Genomic DNA, 15,169 nt, shown 5'->3' with positions numbered 1-15,169 from the left:
CTCATCTCCCATTAAACACACACACACACACACTGCCTAGAGCAGTGATTTTTAAAGACAACCCTGCTGCTGGCAAAAAGGAGTACATTGGCTTCTTTCTGCGTACTTCTGTCTTGATGTCAATTATTGTCTAATTAATTTCTTATCTTCCTACCATCTCTTGGCAGACAGGTTGAGGGAGAACAGAAGGCAAGGTTCTATTTTTCACTCTTGCTTTTGCTTAGATTTAAAACAGATCTTCAACTGCACTGTGGCAAATCACTATGGGGCACCATGTTGAACAGGAAAACCTGTTTGTTCGACAACAGGTGGGGTGAGGTGCATCGAATGCAACCTGCTTTTCTCGCTTCTTTTAATGGCTCTTGTACAACTGCCAACAGTCTGGGAAAAAAGGCACCTTAAGCCTAGCCTAGGATCTCGGCCAATGAAACTCTCTCTGAACTGAAACATTCACCGCTTGATTCATTATACACACACAGTTCTCTTTGGAGACAGGTTTAGCATCTAAAGCTTCCTGGGCTTCAACAGCCAGGTCTGCAAACAGAGCTTAGCTCCACTTTCACCACCTAAATGAGAGGCAGGTTTGAAAAGGGCTACGCAAATATCACCGAACGTTTCTCCCTGGTGGTAGAACACGGAGGATGGGCTGCAGATATGGCTTTGGCGTGGTGGACGTCAGGTAAGGCTCACAGGTGCAACTCTTAACCAGAAGGAGAGGGCTGAGTGTGGGGTGCACAAAGAGCTCAAAGTCTACCCGCCCCCCACAATAGCATCAGTGCCAGCTCCAGGTTTTGGAGGGCCCCTTGGCAAGACACCCTCAATGGGCCCCCTCCTTCACTGAGTCGACCTTTTCACCACCACCCATCACCAGCTGCTCTGGCTCCTTATCCTCCTTCTCATCATGGATACCCATTGCTTGCTGGACAGGCAGAGAGCCCAGGAGCAAGTAGGCCATGGCATCTACTGCTCCCCCTCCCCCTCCCTCCCACTGTTGGATGAACAAACAGGTTGCCATGGTGAAGAGGAGGAAGAACTCCAGGGGGCTCTTGTCAGTGGGCCCAGCTGGGGTGTGGGCCGTCGGCAGGTGCGCGACCATGCCCACCCTTGACGCCAGCCCTCAATAGCATTCACCCAGTCATTTCTCCCTGGCCTCTTATTCACTGGGTCCTGGCCTCCATTTAGCACAGTGAGTAATCCCACCCCTTCTTCCGACCCCTTGGTGGTATACTGCAGCATTCATGAAGTGGCAAGATGTCTCTTATTCTGCTGGGCTCATGTTAAAATGGCACAGTGGTTGATTCACCATGCCCTCCATAGTCTTCTGGGCCCTTGTATTTGTCCAAACCAGGTAACATCTGGCCATGATGGCTGCAAAATATGTCCCACTCACTCCACCTCTGATTTTGCCTACAGCACCATCAGGGTCGTCTGCTTACGAAAACACTGTGGAAGTTCTCCACTCCATGATCCGTTCCCTTCACAAGTCAGGACAGCAGGCAGAGAGAGCTGATATCCTTCCAGGCAGGTGTAACTCACACTCGAGCCCCAGCTGAAATCTGACCCCACAATTTTTCCATTGGGGATGACTTGTGGAGGCTTACAGATGATAGCTAGGCAAAGAGAGAGAAAAGGTATACTAAGGGTGGTCATGGGTCCCACTTTACAGAGGGCAGTCCTCTACGTGAACTAGGGGTGTGTCGATTTTGTTAAATCCAGTCTGTCTGTGTTTTGCAGTTCATCAGGCATCTTTTGTTCTGTCATCCGCTCACTGACAGAATCTGATTTTTTTTTAGGGATGCATGAGAATTTCGTTCCTGTTTGCAAATGTGCCTTTGTACTTATGCACACTTGCACAAGTGCACATTTGAGCAAATCCCCCAGGGATGTCCTGCCTTCCATATATTTCCAAAATGGGCCCCAAACCCCACCAGAAAGCAGCACGTTCCAGGCTCCAAGCCCCAGAAATGGAGCGGGAGATGGGAAGCAGGGCCATTCCATCAACTCTGCTGAAAGACCAGCACCATAGGGCTCCTCATTTCATTGAGCTGTTTCCATTCCAGCTCATCATTATAAGAACTACTATTAAAATCGGTGCTTGAGTTTGCTTTTTTCCTCTTCCCTCCCCATCTCATTTTCCTTTTATGTTGTGTTTTTTTGTATTATGAGCAGAGCTTATGGGCAGGGAACGTCTTGTTTTGCTGATTGCGTGTAAGGTGCTCCAGCAGCCTTTTTTTTAGTGGAGGAGTGGGATAAAAATACTGTACAGGCTGCGGAATGCTGGGAGTTATAGTCTAAACATGCATAGGATTGCGTCCTAAATAGATTAAAATAACATAAAGTATACCACAAGATGTGTAAAAAGCAACTGGCTTAAATGGCTTTTTAAAAAGGGTTAGTCAAATTCACAGAGGTTGGTCATGAAAGTGAGATGGAACCTCCTTGTTCAGAGGCAGTATATCTGATTCAGCCCTGCTCAGGATAAATAGCAGGGAGGGAGGGCTCTCTGGAGGTGCCTGGCTGGCCACTTGCTGGAGACAAAATACTGGACTAGATGGACCTTTGGACTGATCTAGAAAGGCAATTTTTACATTGTCATATGAGAGCCTTCCCCAACCTGGTGTCTTCCAGCTGTTTTGGGCTACAATTCCCAGCATCCCTCAGCCAGCCATGCCTTGGAGAAGCTCACAAGCAGGACATAAAAGCAACACCCCTTGCCTGTCATTTGCACCCAGCACCTGGTACTCAGTGGTATACTGCCCCTAAACATGGAGGTTCCATTTAGCTATCCACAGGAATAGCCTTTTCTACAGGTTGTGTTGCTGTTGTTGATAACCTTCTGATCTCTCTCTGCCAAAAGGAATTGACTTCAGAAATGCTATATTGTTCATGCCACTTGAGAAAGGGCTAGGGATGTACGAAAGTCACCTTTTCAACGGGGTGATTGGTGGGGGGGGGAGGCGCTCTGCACCTCCCTCCGAAATCTTAACCTGGCCGGCTCTGCTCCATGGCAACTCCGCGGAGCCACCAGCCGGGAGCATTCGCAGGTGCTGTGTGGAGCCTGCGGACGCAAATGGCGGCAGCTACAGCGGCCGCCATTTGCATTCCTGTTTTTTGGTCATGATAGGCTACGTAAATATTTACGTAGCCTATCACAGCCTCTGCAGGGACGCAAATGGCGTAGTATTTACGTAGCCTACCACAGCAGAAATAGGGAAGCGAATGGCGGCGCAGATGCGGCCGCCATTCGCAAAGCAGCGCGAACGGCACGAGGTAAGTGTCCTGTTTCGCGTGCCTTTCGTGGGGTGGTGGGGCGGGGGGCTTCGTTCCACCATGGATTTCGCGGGGCTGAATGCTCTGGCAAGGGGCATGCACTCCCGTAGCATGCATGTAGCCAGCCGACCAACTGTAACATCCTGCTATATGGCGAGGGGGGGATGTCTCAGCATGCCTCTGCACCCAAGCGGAAACCAGAGGGAAGGGGGGGGGAATAGTAAAACTCTCTTTTCACTAGTCAGGGTGTGGCATGGAGCATCTTTTCTGAGCTTAGGCTGATATATCAACTGCAACCTTATCTGGATTGGGATGGCCTAGCTGCAAGTTATCCATGCTTTGATAACCTGTCATCTGGATTACTGCAATGTGATAGGGATGTGTGAACCTATCCCCGTCCGGGTTCTCCGGGCGCCTGCCCAGCCCCCACTCGCCGGTCCCTGGACTGTGCGCGGGCCCGTCCCGTGCTCAGTGAGCAGCCCACACTCACCCCAGTAGCCTCGTCGAGCTCCACGGTCGCCATTTTTTGAAAAATAAAATGGCAATTAGCAAATGCACATATTTGTGTATGTGTGAAAATGCACGTTTTTATTAAAATGTGCAGTTTGTGTATCCGCAAATATGTGCATTCACAAAATGCACATTTTCACATGTGCGAATTTGCGCATTTTATTTCTCGAGCAGGGGCAGGGGCTCGACGAGCTGGGATTGAGGGTATGGGCAGAAGTGGTTCTGCTGGATTCCCAGACAGAATCAGGCAGCTGTGCCATCCCCAGTTATACATGGGGCTGCCTTTGAAAACAGTCCATAAACTTCAGCTGGTCCAAAACAGGGCAGCAGGATTGTTAACGGGGACTGGCCAAAGTGATCATATTATGCCATTACTTTTCCATCTGCGCTGGCTGCCAGTCAATTTCCACACCCAATCAAAGTGCTGTTATTAACATTAAAAGCCTTAAACAGCTTGGGGCCAAGTTACCTGAACAATCGTCTCCTCCCATATACACCTGCTTGAACCTGAAGATCATCTTCAGCAGTCCTTCTCTAGGAGCCCCCACCAAAGGAAGTGAGGTGGGTGGCTACTGAGAGGGCCTTTTCTGCTGTGGCACCCCAGCTGTGGAATGAGCTTCCAAGAGAGGCACACTGTGGTACTTCTTTCGGCACCAGGTGAAGACCTTTTAATTTTCCCAAGTATTTTAGTTTTCCAGTTTGTTTTAAATCCGGTACTGTATTTTAAATCTTTGCACTGCTGCTAGTTTCTATTTGGTTATTATTTTTAATTTTTATACTGTTGTTTTAAACTTCTATATTGTATTTTATCATCTTGTATGGTTTTAATTGTTGTGAACTGCCCAGAGAACTTGGGCTATCGGGTGTTATAGAAATGTAATAAATAAGTAAACAATGAAAAATGATGGCCCATAGACCCATGTGATTACATGCACAGCCACGGCAACTTATTCCTTTGCTGATGGCTAGTGCATAGGGATGTACGAAACGACTCACCTGTTTCGTTTCGTGACATCTGCGGTGGGGTGGAGGGACTCCGTCCCTCCCCCCGAAATCCTCGCTGGTTGGCTCCACTCTGCAGTGACTCCGCGGAGCCGCTGGCTGGCCAGGGCCGCCCGCAGCAACATCCGGCCACTGCTGGGCTGCGCAGGGACACAAATGGCAGCCGCCATAGCTGTGATAGGCTACGTAAATATTTATGTAGCCTATCACGGTGAAAAAAAGGGAACGCAAATGGCGGTGGCTACGGTGGCTGCCATTTGCGTTCCCCCCCTCACGATAGGCTACGTAAATATTTACGTAGCCTATCATGTCCTCCACAGGGACGCAAATGGCACCCCTGCGTTAGCCATGATAGGCTACATAAGTATTTATGTAGCCTATCACGGGAAAAATCGTGACGCGAATGGTGGCCGCAGATGCGGCCGCCATTCGCAAAGCAGCACGAACGGCACCAGGTAGGTGCTTCGTTTTGCGTGCCTTTCACGGGGTGGTGGGGCAAGGGGGGCTTTGTTCCGCCATGGATTTCGGGGAGCTGAATGCACTGGCATTTGGCCTCACTGAGATCTGTGGTGAAATTCTCCGCCATCCCTACTACTGCGTATCCGCCGGCTGCGGTCTAAATTTCCTTCGAAGGGCTAAGATTATATCTTTAGGCACACAGTGCTTCTGAAAGGAGGGATGGATGAAAGGGACTTACCTGGTCCCGCAGCTAGTTTCGCGGTGGGGGGAGGCGCTTCGGTTCTCCCCCCAAAGTTCAGGCAAGGGGGGGAGGCGCCCCGCCTCACCTGGCCGAAATTCAGGCCAGGGGGGAGGCGCCCCATCCCTCGCCGCCGAAATTCAGGCTGGGGAGGAGCGCCCCGTCTACCCGGCCGCGAAAAAAAAAAGGAAAGTAAAAAAAAAAAGAAACCACACCCGTGATAGGCTACGTAACAATTTACGTAGCCTATCATGGCTAGATTTCCAAAGTCAGCCATGATAGGCTATGTAAATCATCACGTAGCCTATCACGGGTGACTTTGAAAAAAAAAACAAACGCTCGTACGCAAATGGCGGCGCCCATGGGGCGCCGCCATTTGCGTTCCTTAGTTTGGCACGTCTAGTCTACGTAAAGATTTACGTAGACTACGGCGAAAATAAGGGAACGCTATTTGCGTTACCCTTATTTTCGCCATAGTCTACGTAAATCTTTACGTAGACTAGACGTGCCAAACTAAGGAACGCAAATGGTGGCGCCCCATGGGTGCCGCCATTTGCGTACATGCTTTTTTTTCCCCCCCAAAGTCACCCGTGATAGGCTACGTGACGATTTACGTAGCCTATCACGGCTGACTTTGGAAATCTAGCCGTGATAGGCTACGTAAATCGTTACGTAGCCTATCACGGGTGTGTGTGTGTTTTTTTTTTACTTTCCTTTTTTATTTTGCAATGGTGGCGGCGGCAGCCGGTCAGAAGACCGGCCGCTGCTGCCGCCCCTGCCAAAACGCTGCCGAACCACCGCCGGGACCCGCCGCCGAGAGGGACATTCACACGAGGTAAGTCCCATCCGGGGGGGGCGGGGCGGCGGAGAATTTCACCACCAATTTCGGGGGGCCGAATGCGTTGGCATTCGGCCTCCCGGAGATTCGTGGAGAAATTCTCCGCCATCCCTATCTGAAAGCAAATCACGCTCAAAAGGAAAAGGTCTTACCTTTGCAGGCGGGTTTCGTGCCGTTCCAGGTCTGGTCCTTAGTGCAAGTCAGGGTGTAGGCTCTGCCCGACTCCATCATGTAGCCGGGCAGGCACTGGAACATGACACTCTTATTGAAGGTGAAGTCGTTGCCTAACCGAATGCTGTTGGCTGGCATGCCAGGATCCCCGCAGTTTATCACTGGGGGTGGGGGAAGGGGGGAGGAAAAAGAGGTGGGGCAATTAGATTCCCAGCATTCTCAAAAGCAGAGTCGCAAACCTGGCCTCTAAATAATCAGAAATAACAAACGAACAAATCCATACAGCAATCCTAAATATAACCAAGTATTAACCCCATATTGCAGGTTGCTGGTGGGTGAAATCAGAGAATAGCTATTGACCTAATTTCTAAATGGTGCGCTAGGTAACTCCCCCCGCCCCACACACACAGATACACACACACAGTTTTGCAGTTGCGTTTCCAGGCTCCAGAATTGGGGTGGGGTGTATTTCAGCTAAGTGGGGCATGTGATTTTTAGGGGGTGAAAATCACTGGAGCCCCCTTGCCATTCTGACTAGCCAATGTCCACCATGCCCCCCTCCACGAAATGCCCCATTCTGAGGGCCATTCTATGTATATATTGGTGTGTGTGTGTTTGTGGCTGCCACAAAAAATGAGGGCTGCCAATTTTTAGGGTAGTCCCCATTCTCTCCTGCCCCAGCATATCCTTTGGAACTGGGCATGCTATTGGGGAAAAAGTTGGCAGCCGCCAGCCGATCAGAACTGTAAAGGGGCTCTCCCTCAGGAAAACGTAAAAGAGGAGAGATGATTTCACCCCCGTTTCACTCCAGATTCGAGTGAAATCTTTTGGCAGTTCCAAAATTCAGCCTAGTCATACTGTCAGGGTCTATTTTTTAATGTCGTGTCTTTAATATTGTATTTTAAATATGATTTTAATATTTATATGTGAACCGCTTATGGATTTAGTATATTTAGCAGTTCATAAATATAAATAAACAAACAAACAAATAGATGTTAGCAGGCCATGAGAAAGAAAATTAAACAATCAAAAGCTCCTAGGAGCCCAATGTATCCATACATGGATGAGGCTGTCTGCTGCACCTCTGCTCTGTACAAATCCCTTCTCTGCCTGTGCCTCCTTCCCATCAGCCTCTGCTTGGGGATGAGTAATTCTGGTGCATCTATGCATAGATTACATTTGGATCTGCCAGAGACATAACAGAATCTCCTGCCCTCAGAGGAGGCCCCCCAGAACAGTGACTCACACAGAGACATAGGGGCGAGCTCCTTGGAGGCCAGAGAGTTCTTATTCCTACCTACTAAAACTAAACCTCCACCCCACCCCAACAATGAAAGTGTGTCACAGGGTTTCAGAAATTTGTGACACACTGATCTAAGGTCATCCACGGCCAGTTCTTCTTGCATTCATTTTTATTTAACCCCTTTGTATGCCACCTTTCCTTAAAAGGACCAGTGCAGCTAATGAGTTGAAAAAAATAAACGATATCGAACAATTGCAATATTACAACTAAAAGCACAGACAAGAGTCTAGTGGCCAGAATAAAACATAAACTACAGTATAAGAGATACCACATAAAACAACAGTCAGACAGAGGCAGGATCAGAATTATACATTGTCATTAAAAATCACACAACAAAGTAAAACTTCAAGCAGAGTTGAAACATCTTATGACACAAAAGTCTTCCTTTGAAGGGAGGTTTTTGCCATACAGTGGAAGGCCATTAAAGAGGGGGCAAGGCTGGCTTCCCTTGGGAGAGAGTTCCAAAGCTGTTTAGGGCACAATCCTGTGCATGTTTAGACAGAAGAAACTCCTTCAACTCCCAGGATTCCCCAGACAGCATGTTGGGAGTTACAGGACTTTTTTCTGTCTAAACGTGCATAGGATTGCATCCTTAGAAATGAAAGTGTGTGTGTGTGTGTGTGTGTGTGTGAAGGCATTGTGTCCGCTGGCTCCACCCCTACAATTTTCCCACACTCATCTGAACCTATGAATGGACACTACATGTGTCTGCTCTTGTTCAGAGGTCCAGAAATATGTCTGGAGGTCAGGGGAAGGGCCTAGCAAGCACAATTCCATTCCCCCATCTGCATGTTTATTTTTACATGGATGAACACAGAACTTCTGAGAGGTCACAGCTGAGGTGGTTCAAAGTTCTCACACTTAACTACTCTATGACACCAGGGCTGTGTTTCCACGATAATGGAAGGAGAAGCAAATGGAGTACTAGATTTTTTAAAAGGAATCAGCTTTGCTGCACTTTGGTCTGTGCGGGGCTCCACAAGCAGGTTCTCTGCACCAGTAAAAATCGCTTCACAGAACATACTTCCTGGTGGGGGTGGGGGTTGGAGTGAACGTCATCTGACCGGCAGGGGCTGCTCTGCCAGTAAGAGAGGCTTCTCCCCTCCCCCTTTCTCCTTTCCCCTGACAGTCCAGACGCACCTGCATTTCAGGAGCAAGCCTCATTGAGCAGAGAGGGAGTTACTTCTGAGCAGACACACCTATGCTTGTGCTGGGAAAGAGGGTGCGGGGATAACACAAAGATGGGAAGCCAGCCCCCATTTTAACCTGCAAGTTCTCTATAATGAAGGGTCGTACTTCCTAAGGCAATAAACCAAACAAAGGAGAATCAGAGCCTCAGATCACGCACTTTACCGCACTTAGGGAAATGGGCTTTAAACTGTGCCATGTCAATTGAGTGGGATCTCTCTAAGCACTGATGTGGGCTTTCAGAGGGCAACCCTCATTCAGCACAATGGGAGTCACTTCTGAGGAGACCCCAATGGGTTTGTGCAGGGACGGGAAACACACCGGAAACACCCCTTGACCGGGGTCACGGTGAAAGGCACATCCCTGGGCAGGGCTGGCACACCCGAGGTCAGTGCGGGGGTTGGGGCAACGCAGCAACTACACCAAGGAGAACCCAACTTAAGGAAAAGAATCGGACTTTAAGCAGTCTCAGGAAATCTGGTTTTTCCCTGATAAGCTCCAGAGTGGCTGCTGGATGGCCACGACATTATGTATCCCTAACGACCTCGACACGCAGCCAGCTCGGAGTAAATCGCTGGTGGAAACACCACCCTGCTCTCACCCTTTTGTGACATGGATATCCTGTTTCCTGTTAGATTTTTAAAGTTGAATTCTTTTTAAAACTGCCTTTCTCATAATGTCACCATTTTTTTTTTAAATGATCCCTGTTTTTCTTTATTTTTGTTGATGAGCAGGACCAACGTCAGGAACTGGCATTGTTGGGCACCTGCCAAGTTGCCAAGGCTCACACCCCAGCACGGGCCCACCGCCAGTCCCCAGAGTCCAGACCGTGCTATTCCTCCTCCTTGTATCACTGCCTGATCACCTGCCCTGAGTGAGTGCGCAGTGGCAGGAACAAGGAGGAGCAGCTTCAGTTGCCTTTACCTCTGGGTGGTGGTGTGAGTTGGGACCCAGAGGAAGCAAGCAACCAAACGGGCAGCAGTAACAATTCAAAGTCACTCGCCTTTTGGATCTCAAAAGATGCACTTTTGATTATCTGCATCCATGTTACTGTGGGGCGTGGCATTCACGTCAAAGCTCCCAGTTTCAAACCTTTTCTATTAGCACAAGTCAATATTAACCCATGCCTTCTAAATCAGTTCAGATGTATCTGGATGAAGAAGGCAGCAGATAAAAACAAGTTGTATTTCAAAAGAGAGTTAATTCAGTTGATCACCATTAGATTAGGAGCTTGTTCTGGAAATCTGTGAAATTCCGAAGGTATCTGGTTGGCATTGTGAAAAGCAGAGTGAGTGCAACACTAGGCGTGCAGGATTGTAGCCTGATTGAGCAAGCAATTACGTTATTTCTTTTCAATGCCTTATTGAATGCAACCGCCTGTCCTTGAGCTACTCACCCGTACACTCTGGAGCGCTCCCCGTCCAAGTTCCATTGACAGTACAGTGCCTGCTGAGCACACCCGTGGAGTAATAGCCATCCCGACATTTGTATATGATGGAGCTCGAGAACACCAGGCCATCATTAAATATCACTCTTGCATTACTGGGTGTCCCAGGGTTTCCACAAGATATAACTGCAATGAAGGAATAAATAAGAAGGCCAAACAAGAAATGTTAAAAATTACCCACAAACTCAACCTGGACTGCAGAAGCACTTGGATTAACATACGGAGCTGCAACTTGGGACCAGGATACCTGAGAGAGAACCTTTTTCTTTACCAACCTGCCCGCTCACGGAGGTCATCGGGGGGCTTGCTCCTGGTGGTTCCACATGGACCTATGGCTCGGCTGGAGTCCACCAAGAAAAGAGCCTTCAGTGTAGCGGCCCCCTTCCTGTGCAACTCCCTGCCTTTGGAGGTGAGGCAGGCGCCAACGTTGTGTTGCTTTGCTTTCGGTGCCTCCCGAAGACGTTATTTCAAGAGGCTTTCCCTGAGTGACCAGCCACAGTTTATTATGTTCAGAATCTGTTCTTTTAAAACATCTTAATTGTTTTAATTATGGGGTTTTATTATTTTATCTTGCAGTTCACCGCTCTGAGATCTTTGATGTGAAGCGGTATATAAATATTGTAAATAAATAAATAAATAAATAAGCTGAAGCTGAACCCTGACAAGACCGAGGTACTTTTGGTGGGAGACAAGAGGAGGCTAGGGGATGTTGACCTGGTGCTGAATGGGGTACGGCTACCCTTGAAAGACCAGGTCCGCAGCCTGGGGGTCATTTTGGACTCCCAGCTGTCCATGGAGGCTCAGGTGTCAGCTGTGAGCCGGACAGCGCTGTATCAACTCCATCTGATATGGCGGCTGCTCCCCTTCCTTCCCGACCATCTGCTCCCATCGGTAGTACATGCCCTGGTCTCCTCTCGTTTAGACTACTGTAATGCGCTCTACGTGGGGTTACCCCTGAAGACGGTTTGGAAACTGCAGCTGGTACAGAATGCGGCGGCTCGCCTGATTAAAGGCAGCCGCCGGCGAGATCACATCACTCCAGTGCTGAAGGAGTTGCACTGGTTACCAGTTGTTTTCCGGGCCAAATTCAAGGTGTTGGTTTTGACCTTTAAAACCCTATATGGTTCCGGCCCAGCCTATCTTAAGGAGTGCCTCCAGCAGCACCAGACAGGCCGCTTAACAAGATCAGCCTCGGATGGCCTTCTCTCTGTCCCATCAGCCAGGACAGCTAGACTGGTGGGGACGAGGGAGAGGGCCTTTTCTGTGGTGGCCCCCACTCTGTGGAACTCCCTCCCTAGGGAACTCTGTCATGCCCCCTCTTTAATGAGCTTCCGTCGTGCATTAAAAACGTGGTTGTTCAGGCAGGCATTTGGGAGGGTATTTTTAGAAATATGATGTTTTTATTGTAGAATTTTATTGTTTTAAACTGTTTTATTGTATGCTGTACATCGCCCAGAGTGGCTGGGTGACCAGCCAGATGGGCGATTAATAAATCTAATAATAATAATAATAATAATAATAATAATAAAAGAATCATGACCAGGGCTGGCCTCAAGGGTGGGCATGGTTGGACTCCTGCCAAGGATCCGCACACCAGCAGGGGCCCCCTGACAAGAGCCCCTGGAGCTGCTCCTCCCCTTTATCATTGCAACCTGCTTGTTCACCTGCCTCTCTCTCTGGCCCAGACACCGGTGGTGGTGAGGAGGGGGAGCAGGAGATGCCTCGGCCTCCTTGCCCCCGGGCTCTCGGCCTGCCAAGCAAGTCAGTGGCAGCAATGATGAGAAAGACGAGCAGGAGCAAGAGCAGCTGGGGACAAGGGTGATGACAAGGGGGACTTGCTGAGGGAGCCCATGCAGGGTGTCTTGCCCGAGGGTGCTCCAAAACCCGGAGCTGGCAACAATCATGACGTTATTTTGTTTAACCCAGTGTCATCTACCGTGACTGGAAGCAACTCTCCAAATGGAACAGAGATAGGCAGTGGAGTCTGGTGGCTCCAATTTCGGTGGGCTGCGATTCCATTCTGGGTTTCAGTCAGAACCAGCCAGAATTCTGACTTCCAGTTGGGACTGATGTTGCTCTGGTGGCTTCCCACAGGTCTCCGTGGGAGCTTTCTCACACAGCTTTTTAAAAGGTTGAAAAACCTTTTCATCTCCCCCCTGGAATGGAAAGTGGGGGCAAGGCAACAGCTCTGGACAACACCGTGGAGAAAGGTGACTCCCACGCGATAGTGGGGGGGGGGGGCTGGATTCCAGGATTATCTCCCCAGAGCTTTACCAATGAAGAAAGCTGTACTGAGACTCCTATTTTATAGGAGAAAACAGGGCTGACGTCTTCCATAATAATATATGCTTTAAGAAATATCAACAACCTCTGAGGGATGATTTAAGAAACATTAACAATATTTGAAAACATCTGAGGACCTGTAAGATCTGTTTGAGAGAAACATGTCTGTGCTGAGGAGAAGAAAGAAGCTGGCATCTACTCCCCCGCATCCTCTGTGTCAAAAGTGTTGAAGACAGAAGATATAGGGGAATTATTTACACTGATAAAGACTTTATCTTTGCAATTTATGGAGCAAGTCAAAAGGCTGGATTTAATCCAAATTCCATCACTGCCCTGCAAGGAGCCGTAGATTTAATTAATGCGTCACAGCAAAAAATGGAGATGAAAATTAATGAGCTTGAAAACCGAGTGGCAGGAAATGAAACTACATCACAAATTTGTTTTAAAAATATCTCTGATAGAATCTCTCAACGGGAGGCCTTCACGAAAAGATCCAATGTATGGATTATTGGGATTAAAAATCTGCCTAATGATGTAAAATTGCCTATTTTTGTGGATAAACTTTTGCATGAGATGCTCCCTATTTCATCTGATTATTTACTTGATATAGAGCAGGCATTTCATTTGCCAAATGCTAAAGGGACTGATTACACCATCATAGTTCAATTTGCAAAAGTCTCCACAAAGAATTATATCCTGCGCTTGGCAAGGGAGGCTGGAAGGCTTTCCTGGAAACAAGAAAAAGTTATGTTATTCCCAGACTACATCAAAGAGGTGGCAAATAAAAGAAGGCAATTTATCAAGGCAAAGAATATGGCAAAACAGATGAATTTACAATATTACTTAAAATATCCCGCTACACTTTGTATTGTGTCTGAAGGTCAGATGAAGAAGTTTTTAAATCATGAAATGGCGGAGGCTTGGCTCAATGTAAAAAAATGCATGAGAATTCTGTTACAACCCCATGAACTGGAATCTTTAAACAAGCTTTGTTAACTGTTTGTGCTTTTATATGACTCAGGCTAATTCAGAAGATAAATGATTATATTTATATTGGTTTAACCTCTTTTATCTTTTCTTGCTTTTCTTTAAATTTTTAATATATCTAGTATAAAATTTATTACTAATGGTTGAAGGTTTATATTAAGTTTTATTATTATATAATACTCTCTCTCTCTCTCTCTCTCTATATATATATATATATATATATATATATATATATATATATATAATTACTAATAATATAGGCTTTTAGGAATGAATTCATGTAGACCTGTTTCCTTGATATAAGATTGATGATATGATATAGAAATGTAAGGTTGTTTATTAAACTGTAAGATTGTTAAGGTTATAGATATAGTTTGTAAAATAGAATGGCATCGGAGGCCGGGGGGTGTTGGAGTTTAAACTTAATTCTTTAAAGGGGAGGGAGAGGGGGAGGGGGAGGGAAGGGGAGGGGAGGGATTTTTTCTTTTTTTTCTTCACTTCCTTTCCTCCTCCCTTTCCCCCTTTTTTCTCTTTTTTCTTTCTCTCTTTTTTCTTCTCTCTTTGTTATTGTGGTGTCCTCATCAGAATATTGTATTGTTGGGAAATTGAAGTATTGATTAGGTTGTTGGTAATTTTGGTATTGTTTATTTCATTTATAAAAATAAAATAAAATAAAAATATATATAAAAAAAGAACCAGCCAGAATTCTAAAGGAGCTATCCGAGGTGATGAACCTATTTGGGGGGGATGTTTCAGCACTCTGGATAGATCCTTCAGAGTTCTGGCTCGTTCTGACTGAAACCCATAATGGATCCACAGCCCACCAAAATCAGATCCACCAGCCTCCACTGGAGAAAGGCCTTTCCCAGCCCCAATATATTTAAGCTAAAGATGCTGGGGATCAAATCCAGGAGCATGTGCGTGCAAAGCAGGTGCTCTACCACGGAGCTAAGGCGACCCCTACTACTGGTCCGTCTGGACTAGAACTGCGCACTCTGAATAGCAGTAGCTCCCCAAGGTATCTAGTAAAGGTTTTCCCCAGTCCTGCTAGTTTAAATCCCCCTTTCAACTAAAGATTTCAGGCCTTTTGCATGCAGGATGTATGGAACCAAAGAAACATGGGACATCAAACAACTGTAAAAATAAACAGGAATACACAATCAAGAAAACACACACACACCGAATGTGTAGGGAAAGACAGTATCCTTTATTTTCTAAAGGATCCTGGTTTCTCCCCTTGCCCCTGCATTATATCGCTGCTTGGTAATTTTGCTTTGTTTTCCTCACGCAAAGTGCTCCAGCACTGACCTATAGCTATGGGGGGCATACAGTGGGTCTTAGGATGCAATCCCCAACACACTTAGTAGGGAGTAAACCCCACTGATCACAGTGAGACTTACTTCTGAGTAGACATGCACAGGATTGCTCTGTTAGACACATTAACTGTTTCCAAGAGGATGCCTGAAAGCTGAC

General features: G+C 47.3%; 1 protein-coding gene across 2 annotated transcripts in view; it reads right to left on the bottom strand.

Moving 5' to 3' along the window:
- CSMD2 (CUB and Sushi multiple domains 2) overlaps positions 1-15,169 on the bottom strand; it is a 916,430-nt gene that overhangs the window by 24,711 nt on the left and 876,550 nt on the right. For both annotated transcript variants that reach the window (XM_084814421.1, XM_084814422.1), the window contains exons 58-60: positions 10,376-10,552; positions 6,470-6,649; positions 1,437-1,610 (exon numbers count right to left, since the gene is read on the bottom strand). In XM_084814421.1, coding sequence (XP_084670547.1) covers positions 1,437-1,610; positions 6,470-6,649; positions 10,376-10,552 — 531 coding nt within the window. The remainder of the gene's footprint in view (positions 1-1,436; positions 1,611-6,469; positions 6,650-10,375; positions 10,553-15,169) is intronic.

This window comes from Heloderma suspectum, chromosome 10, assembly GCF_057233095.1.
Source record: "Heloderma suspectum isolate Gila_16-S chromosome 10, 16-S_ref, whole genome shotgun sequence".
Taxonomy (NCBI): domain Eukaryota; kingdom Metazoa; phylum Chordata; class Lepidosauria; order Squamata; family Helodermatidae; genus Heloderma; species Heloderma suspectum.
Note: the sequence above shows the minus strand (reverse complement) of the source record. Positions and strands in the feature narration are given on the sequence as shown.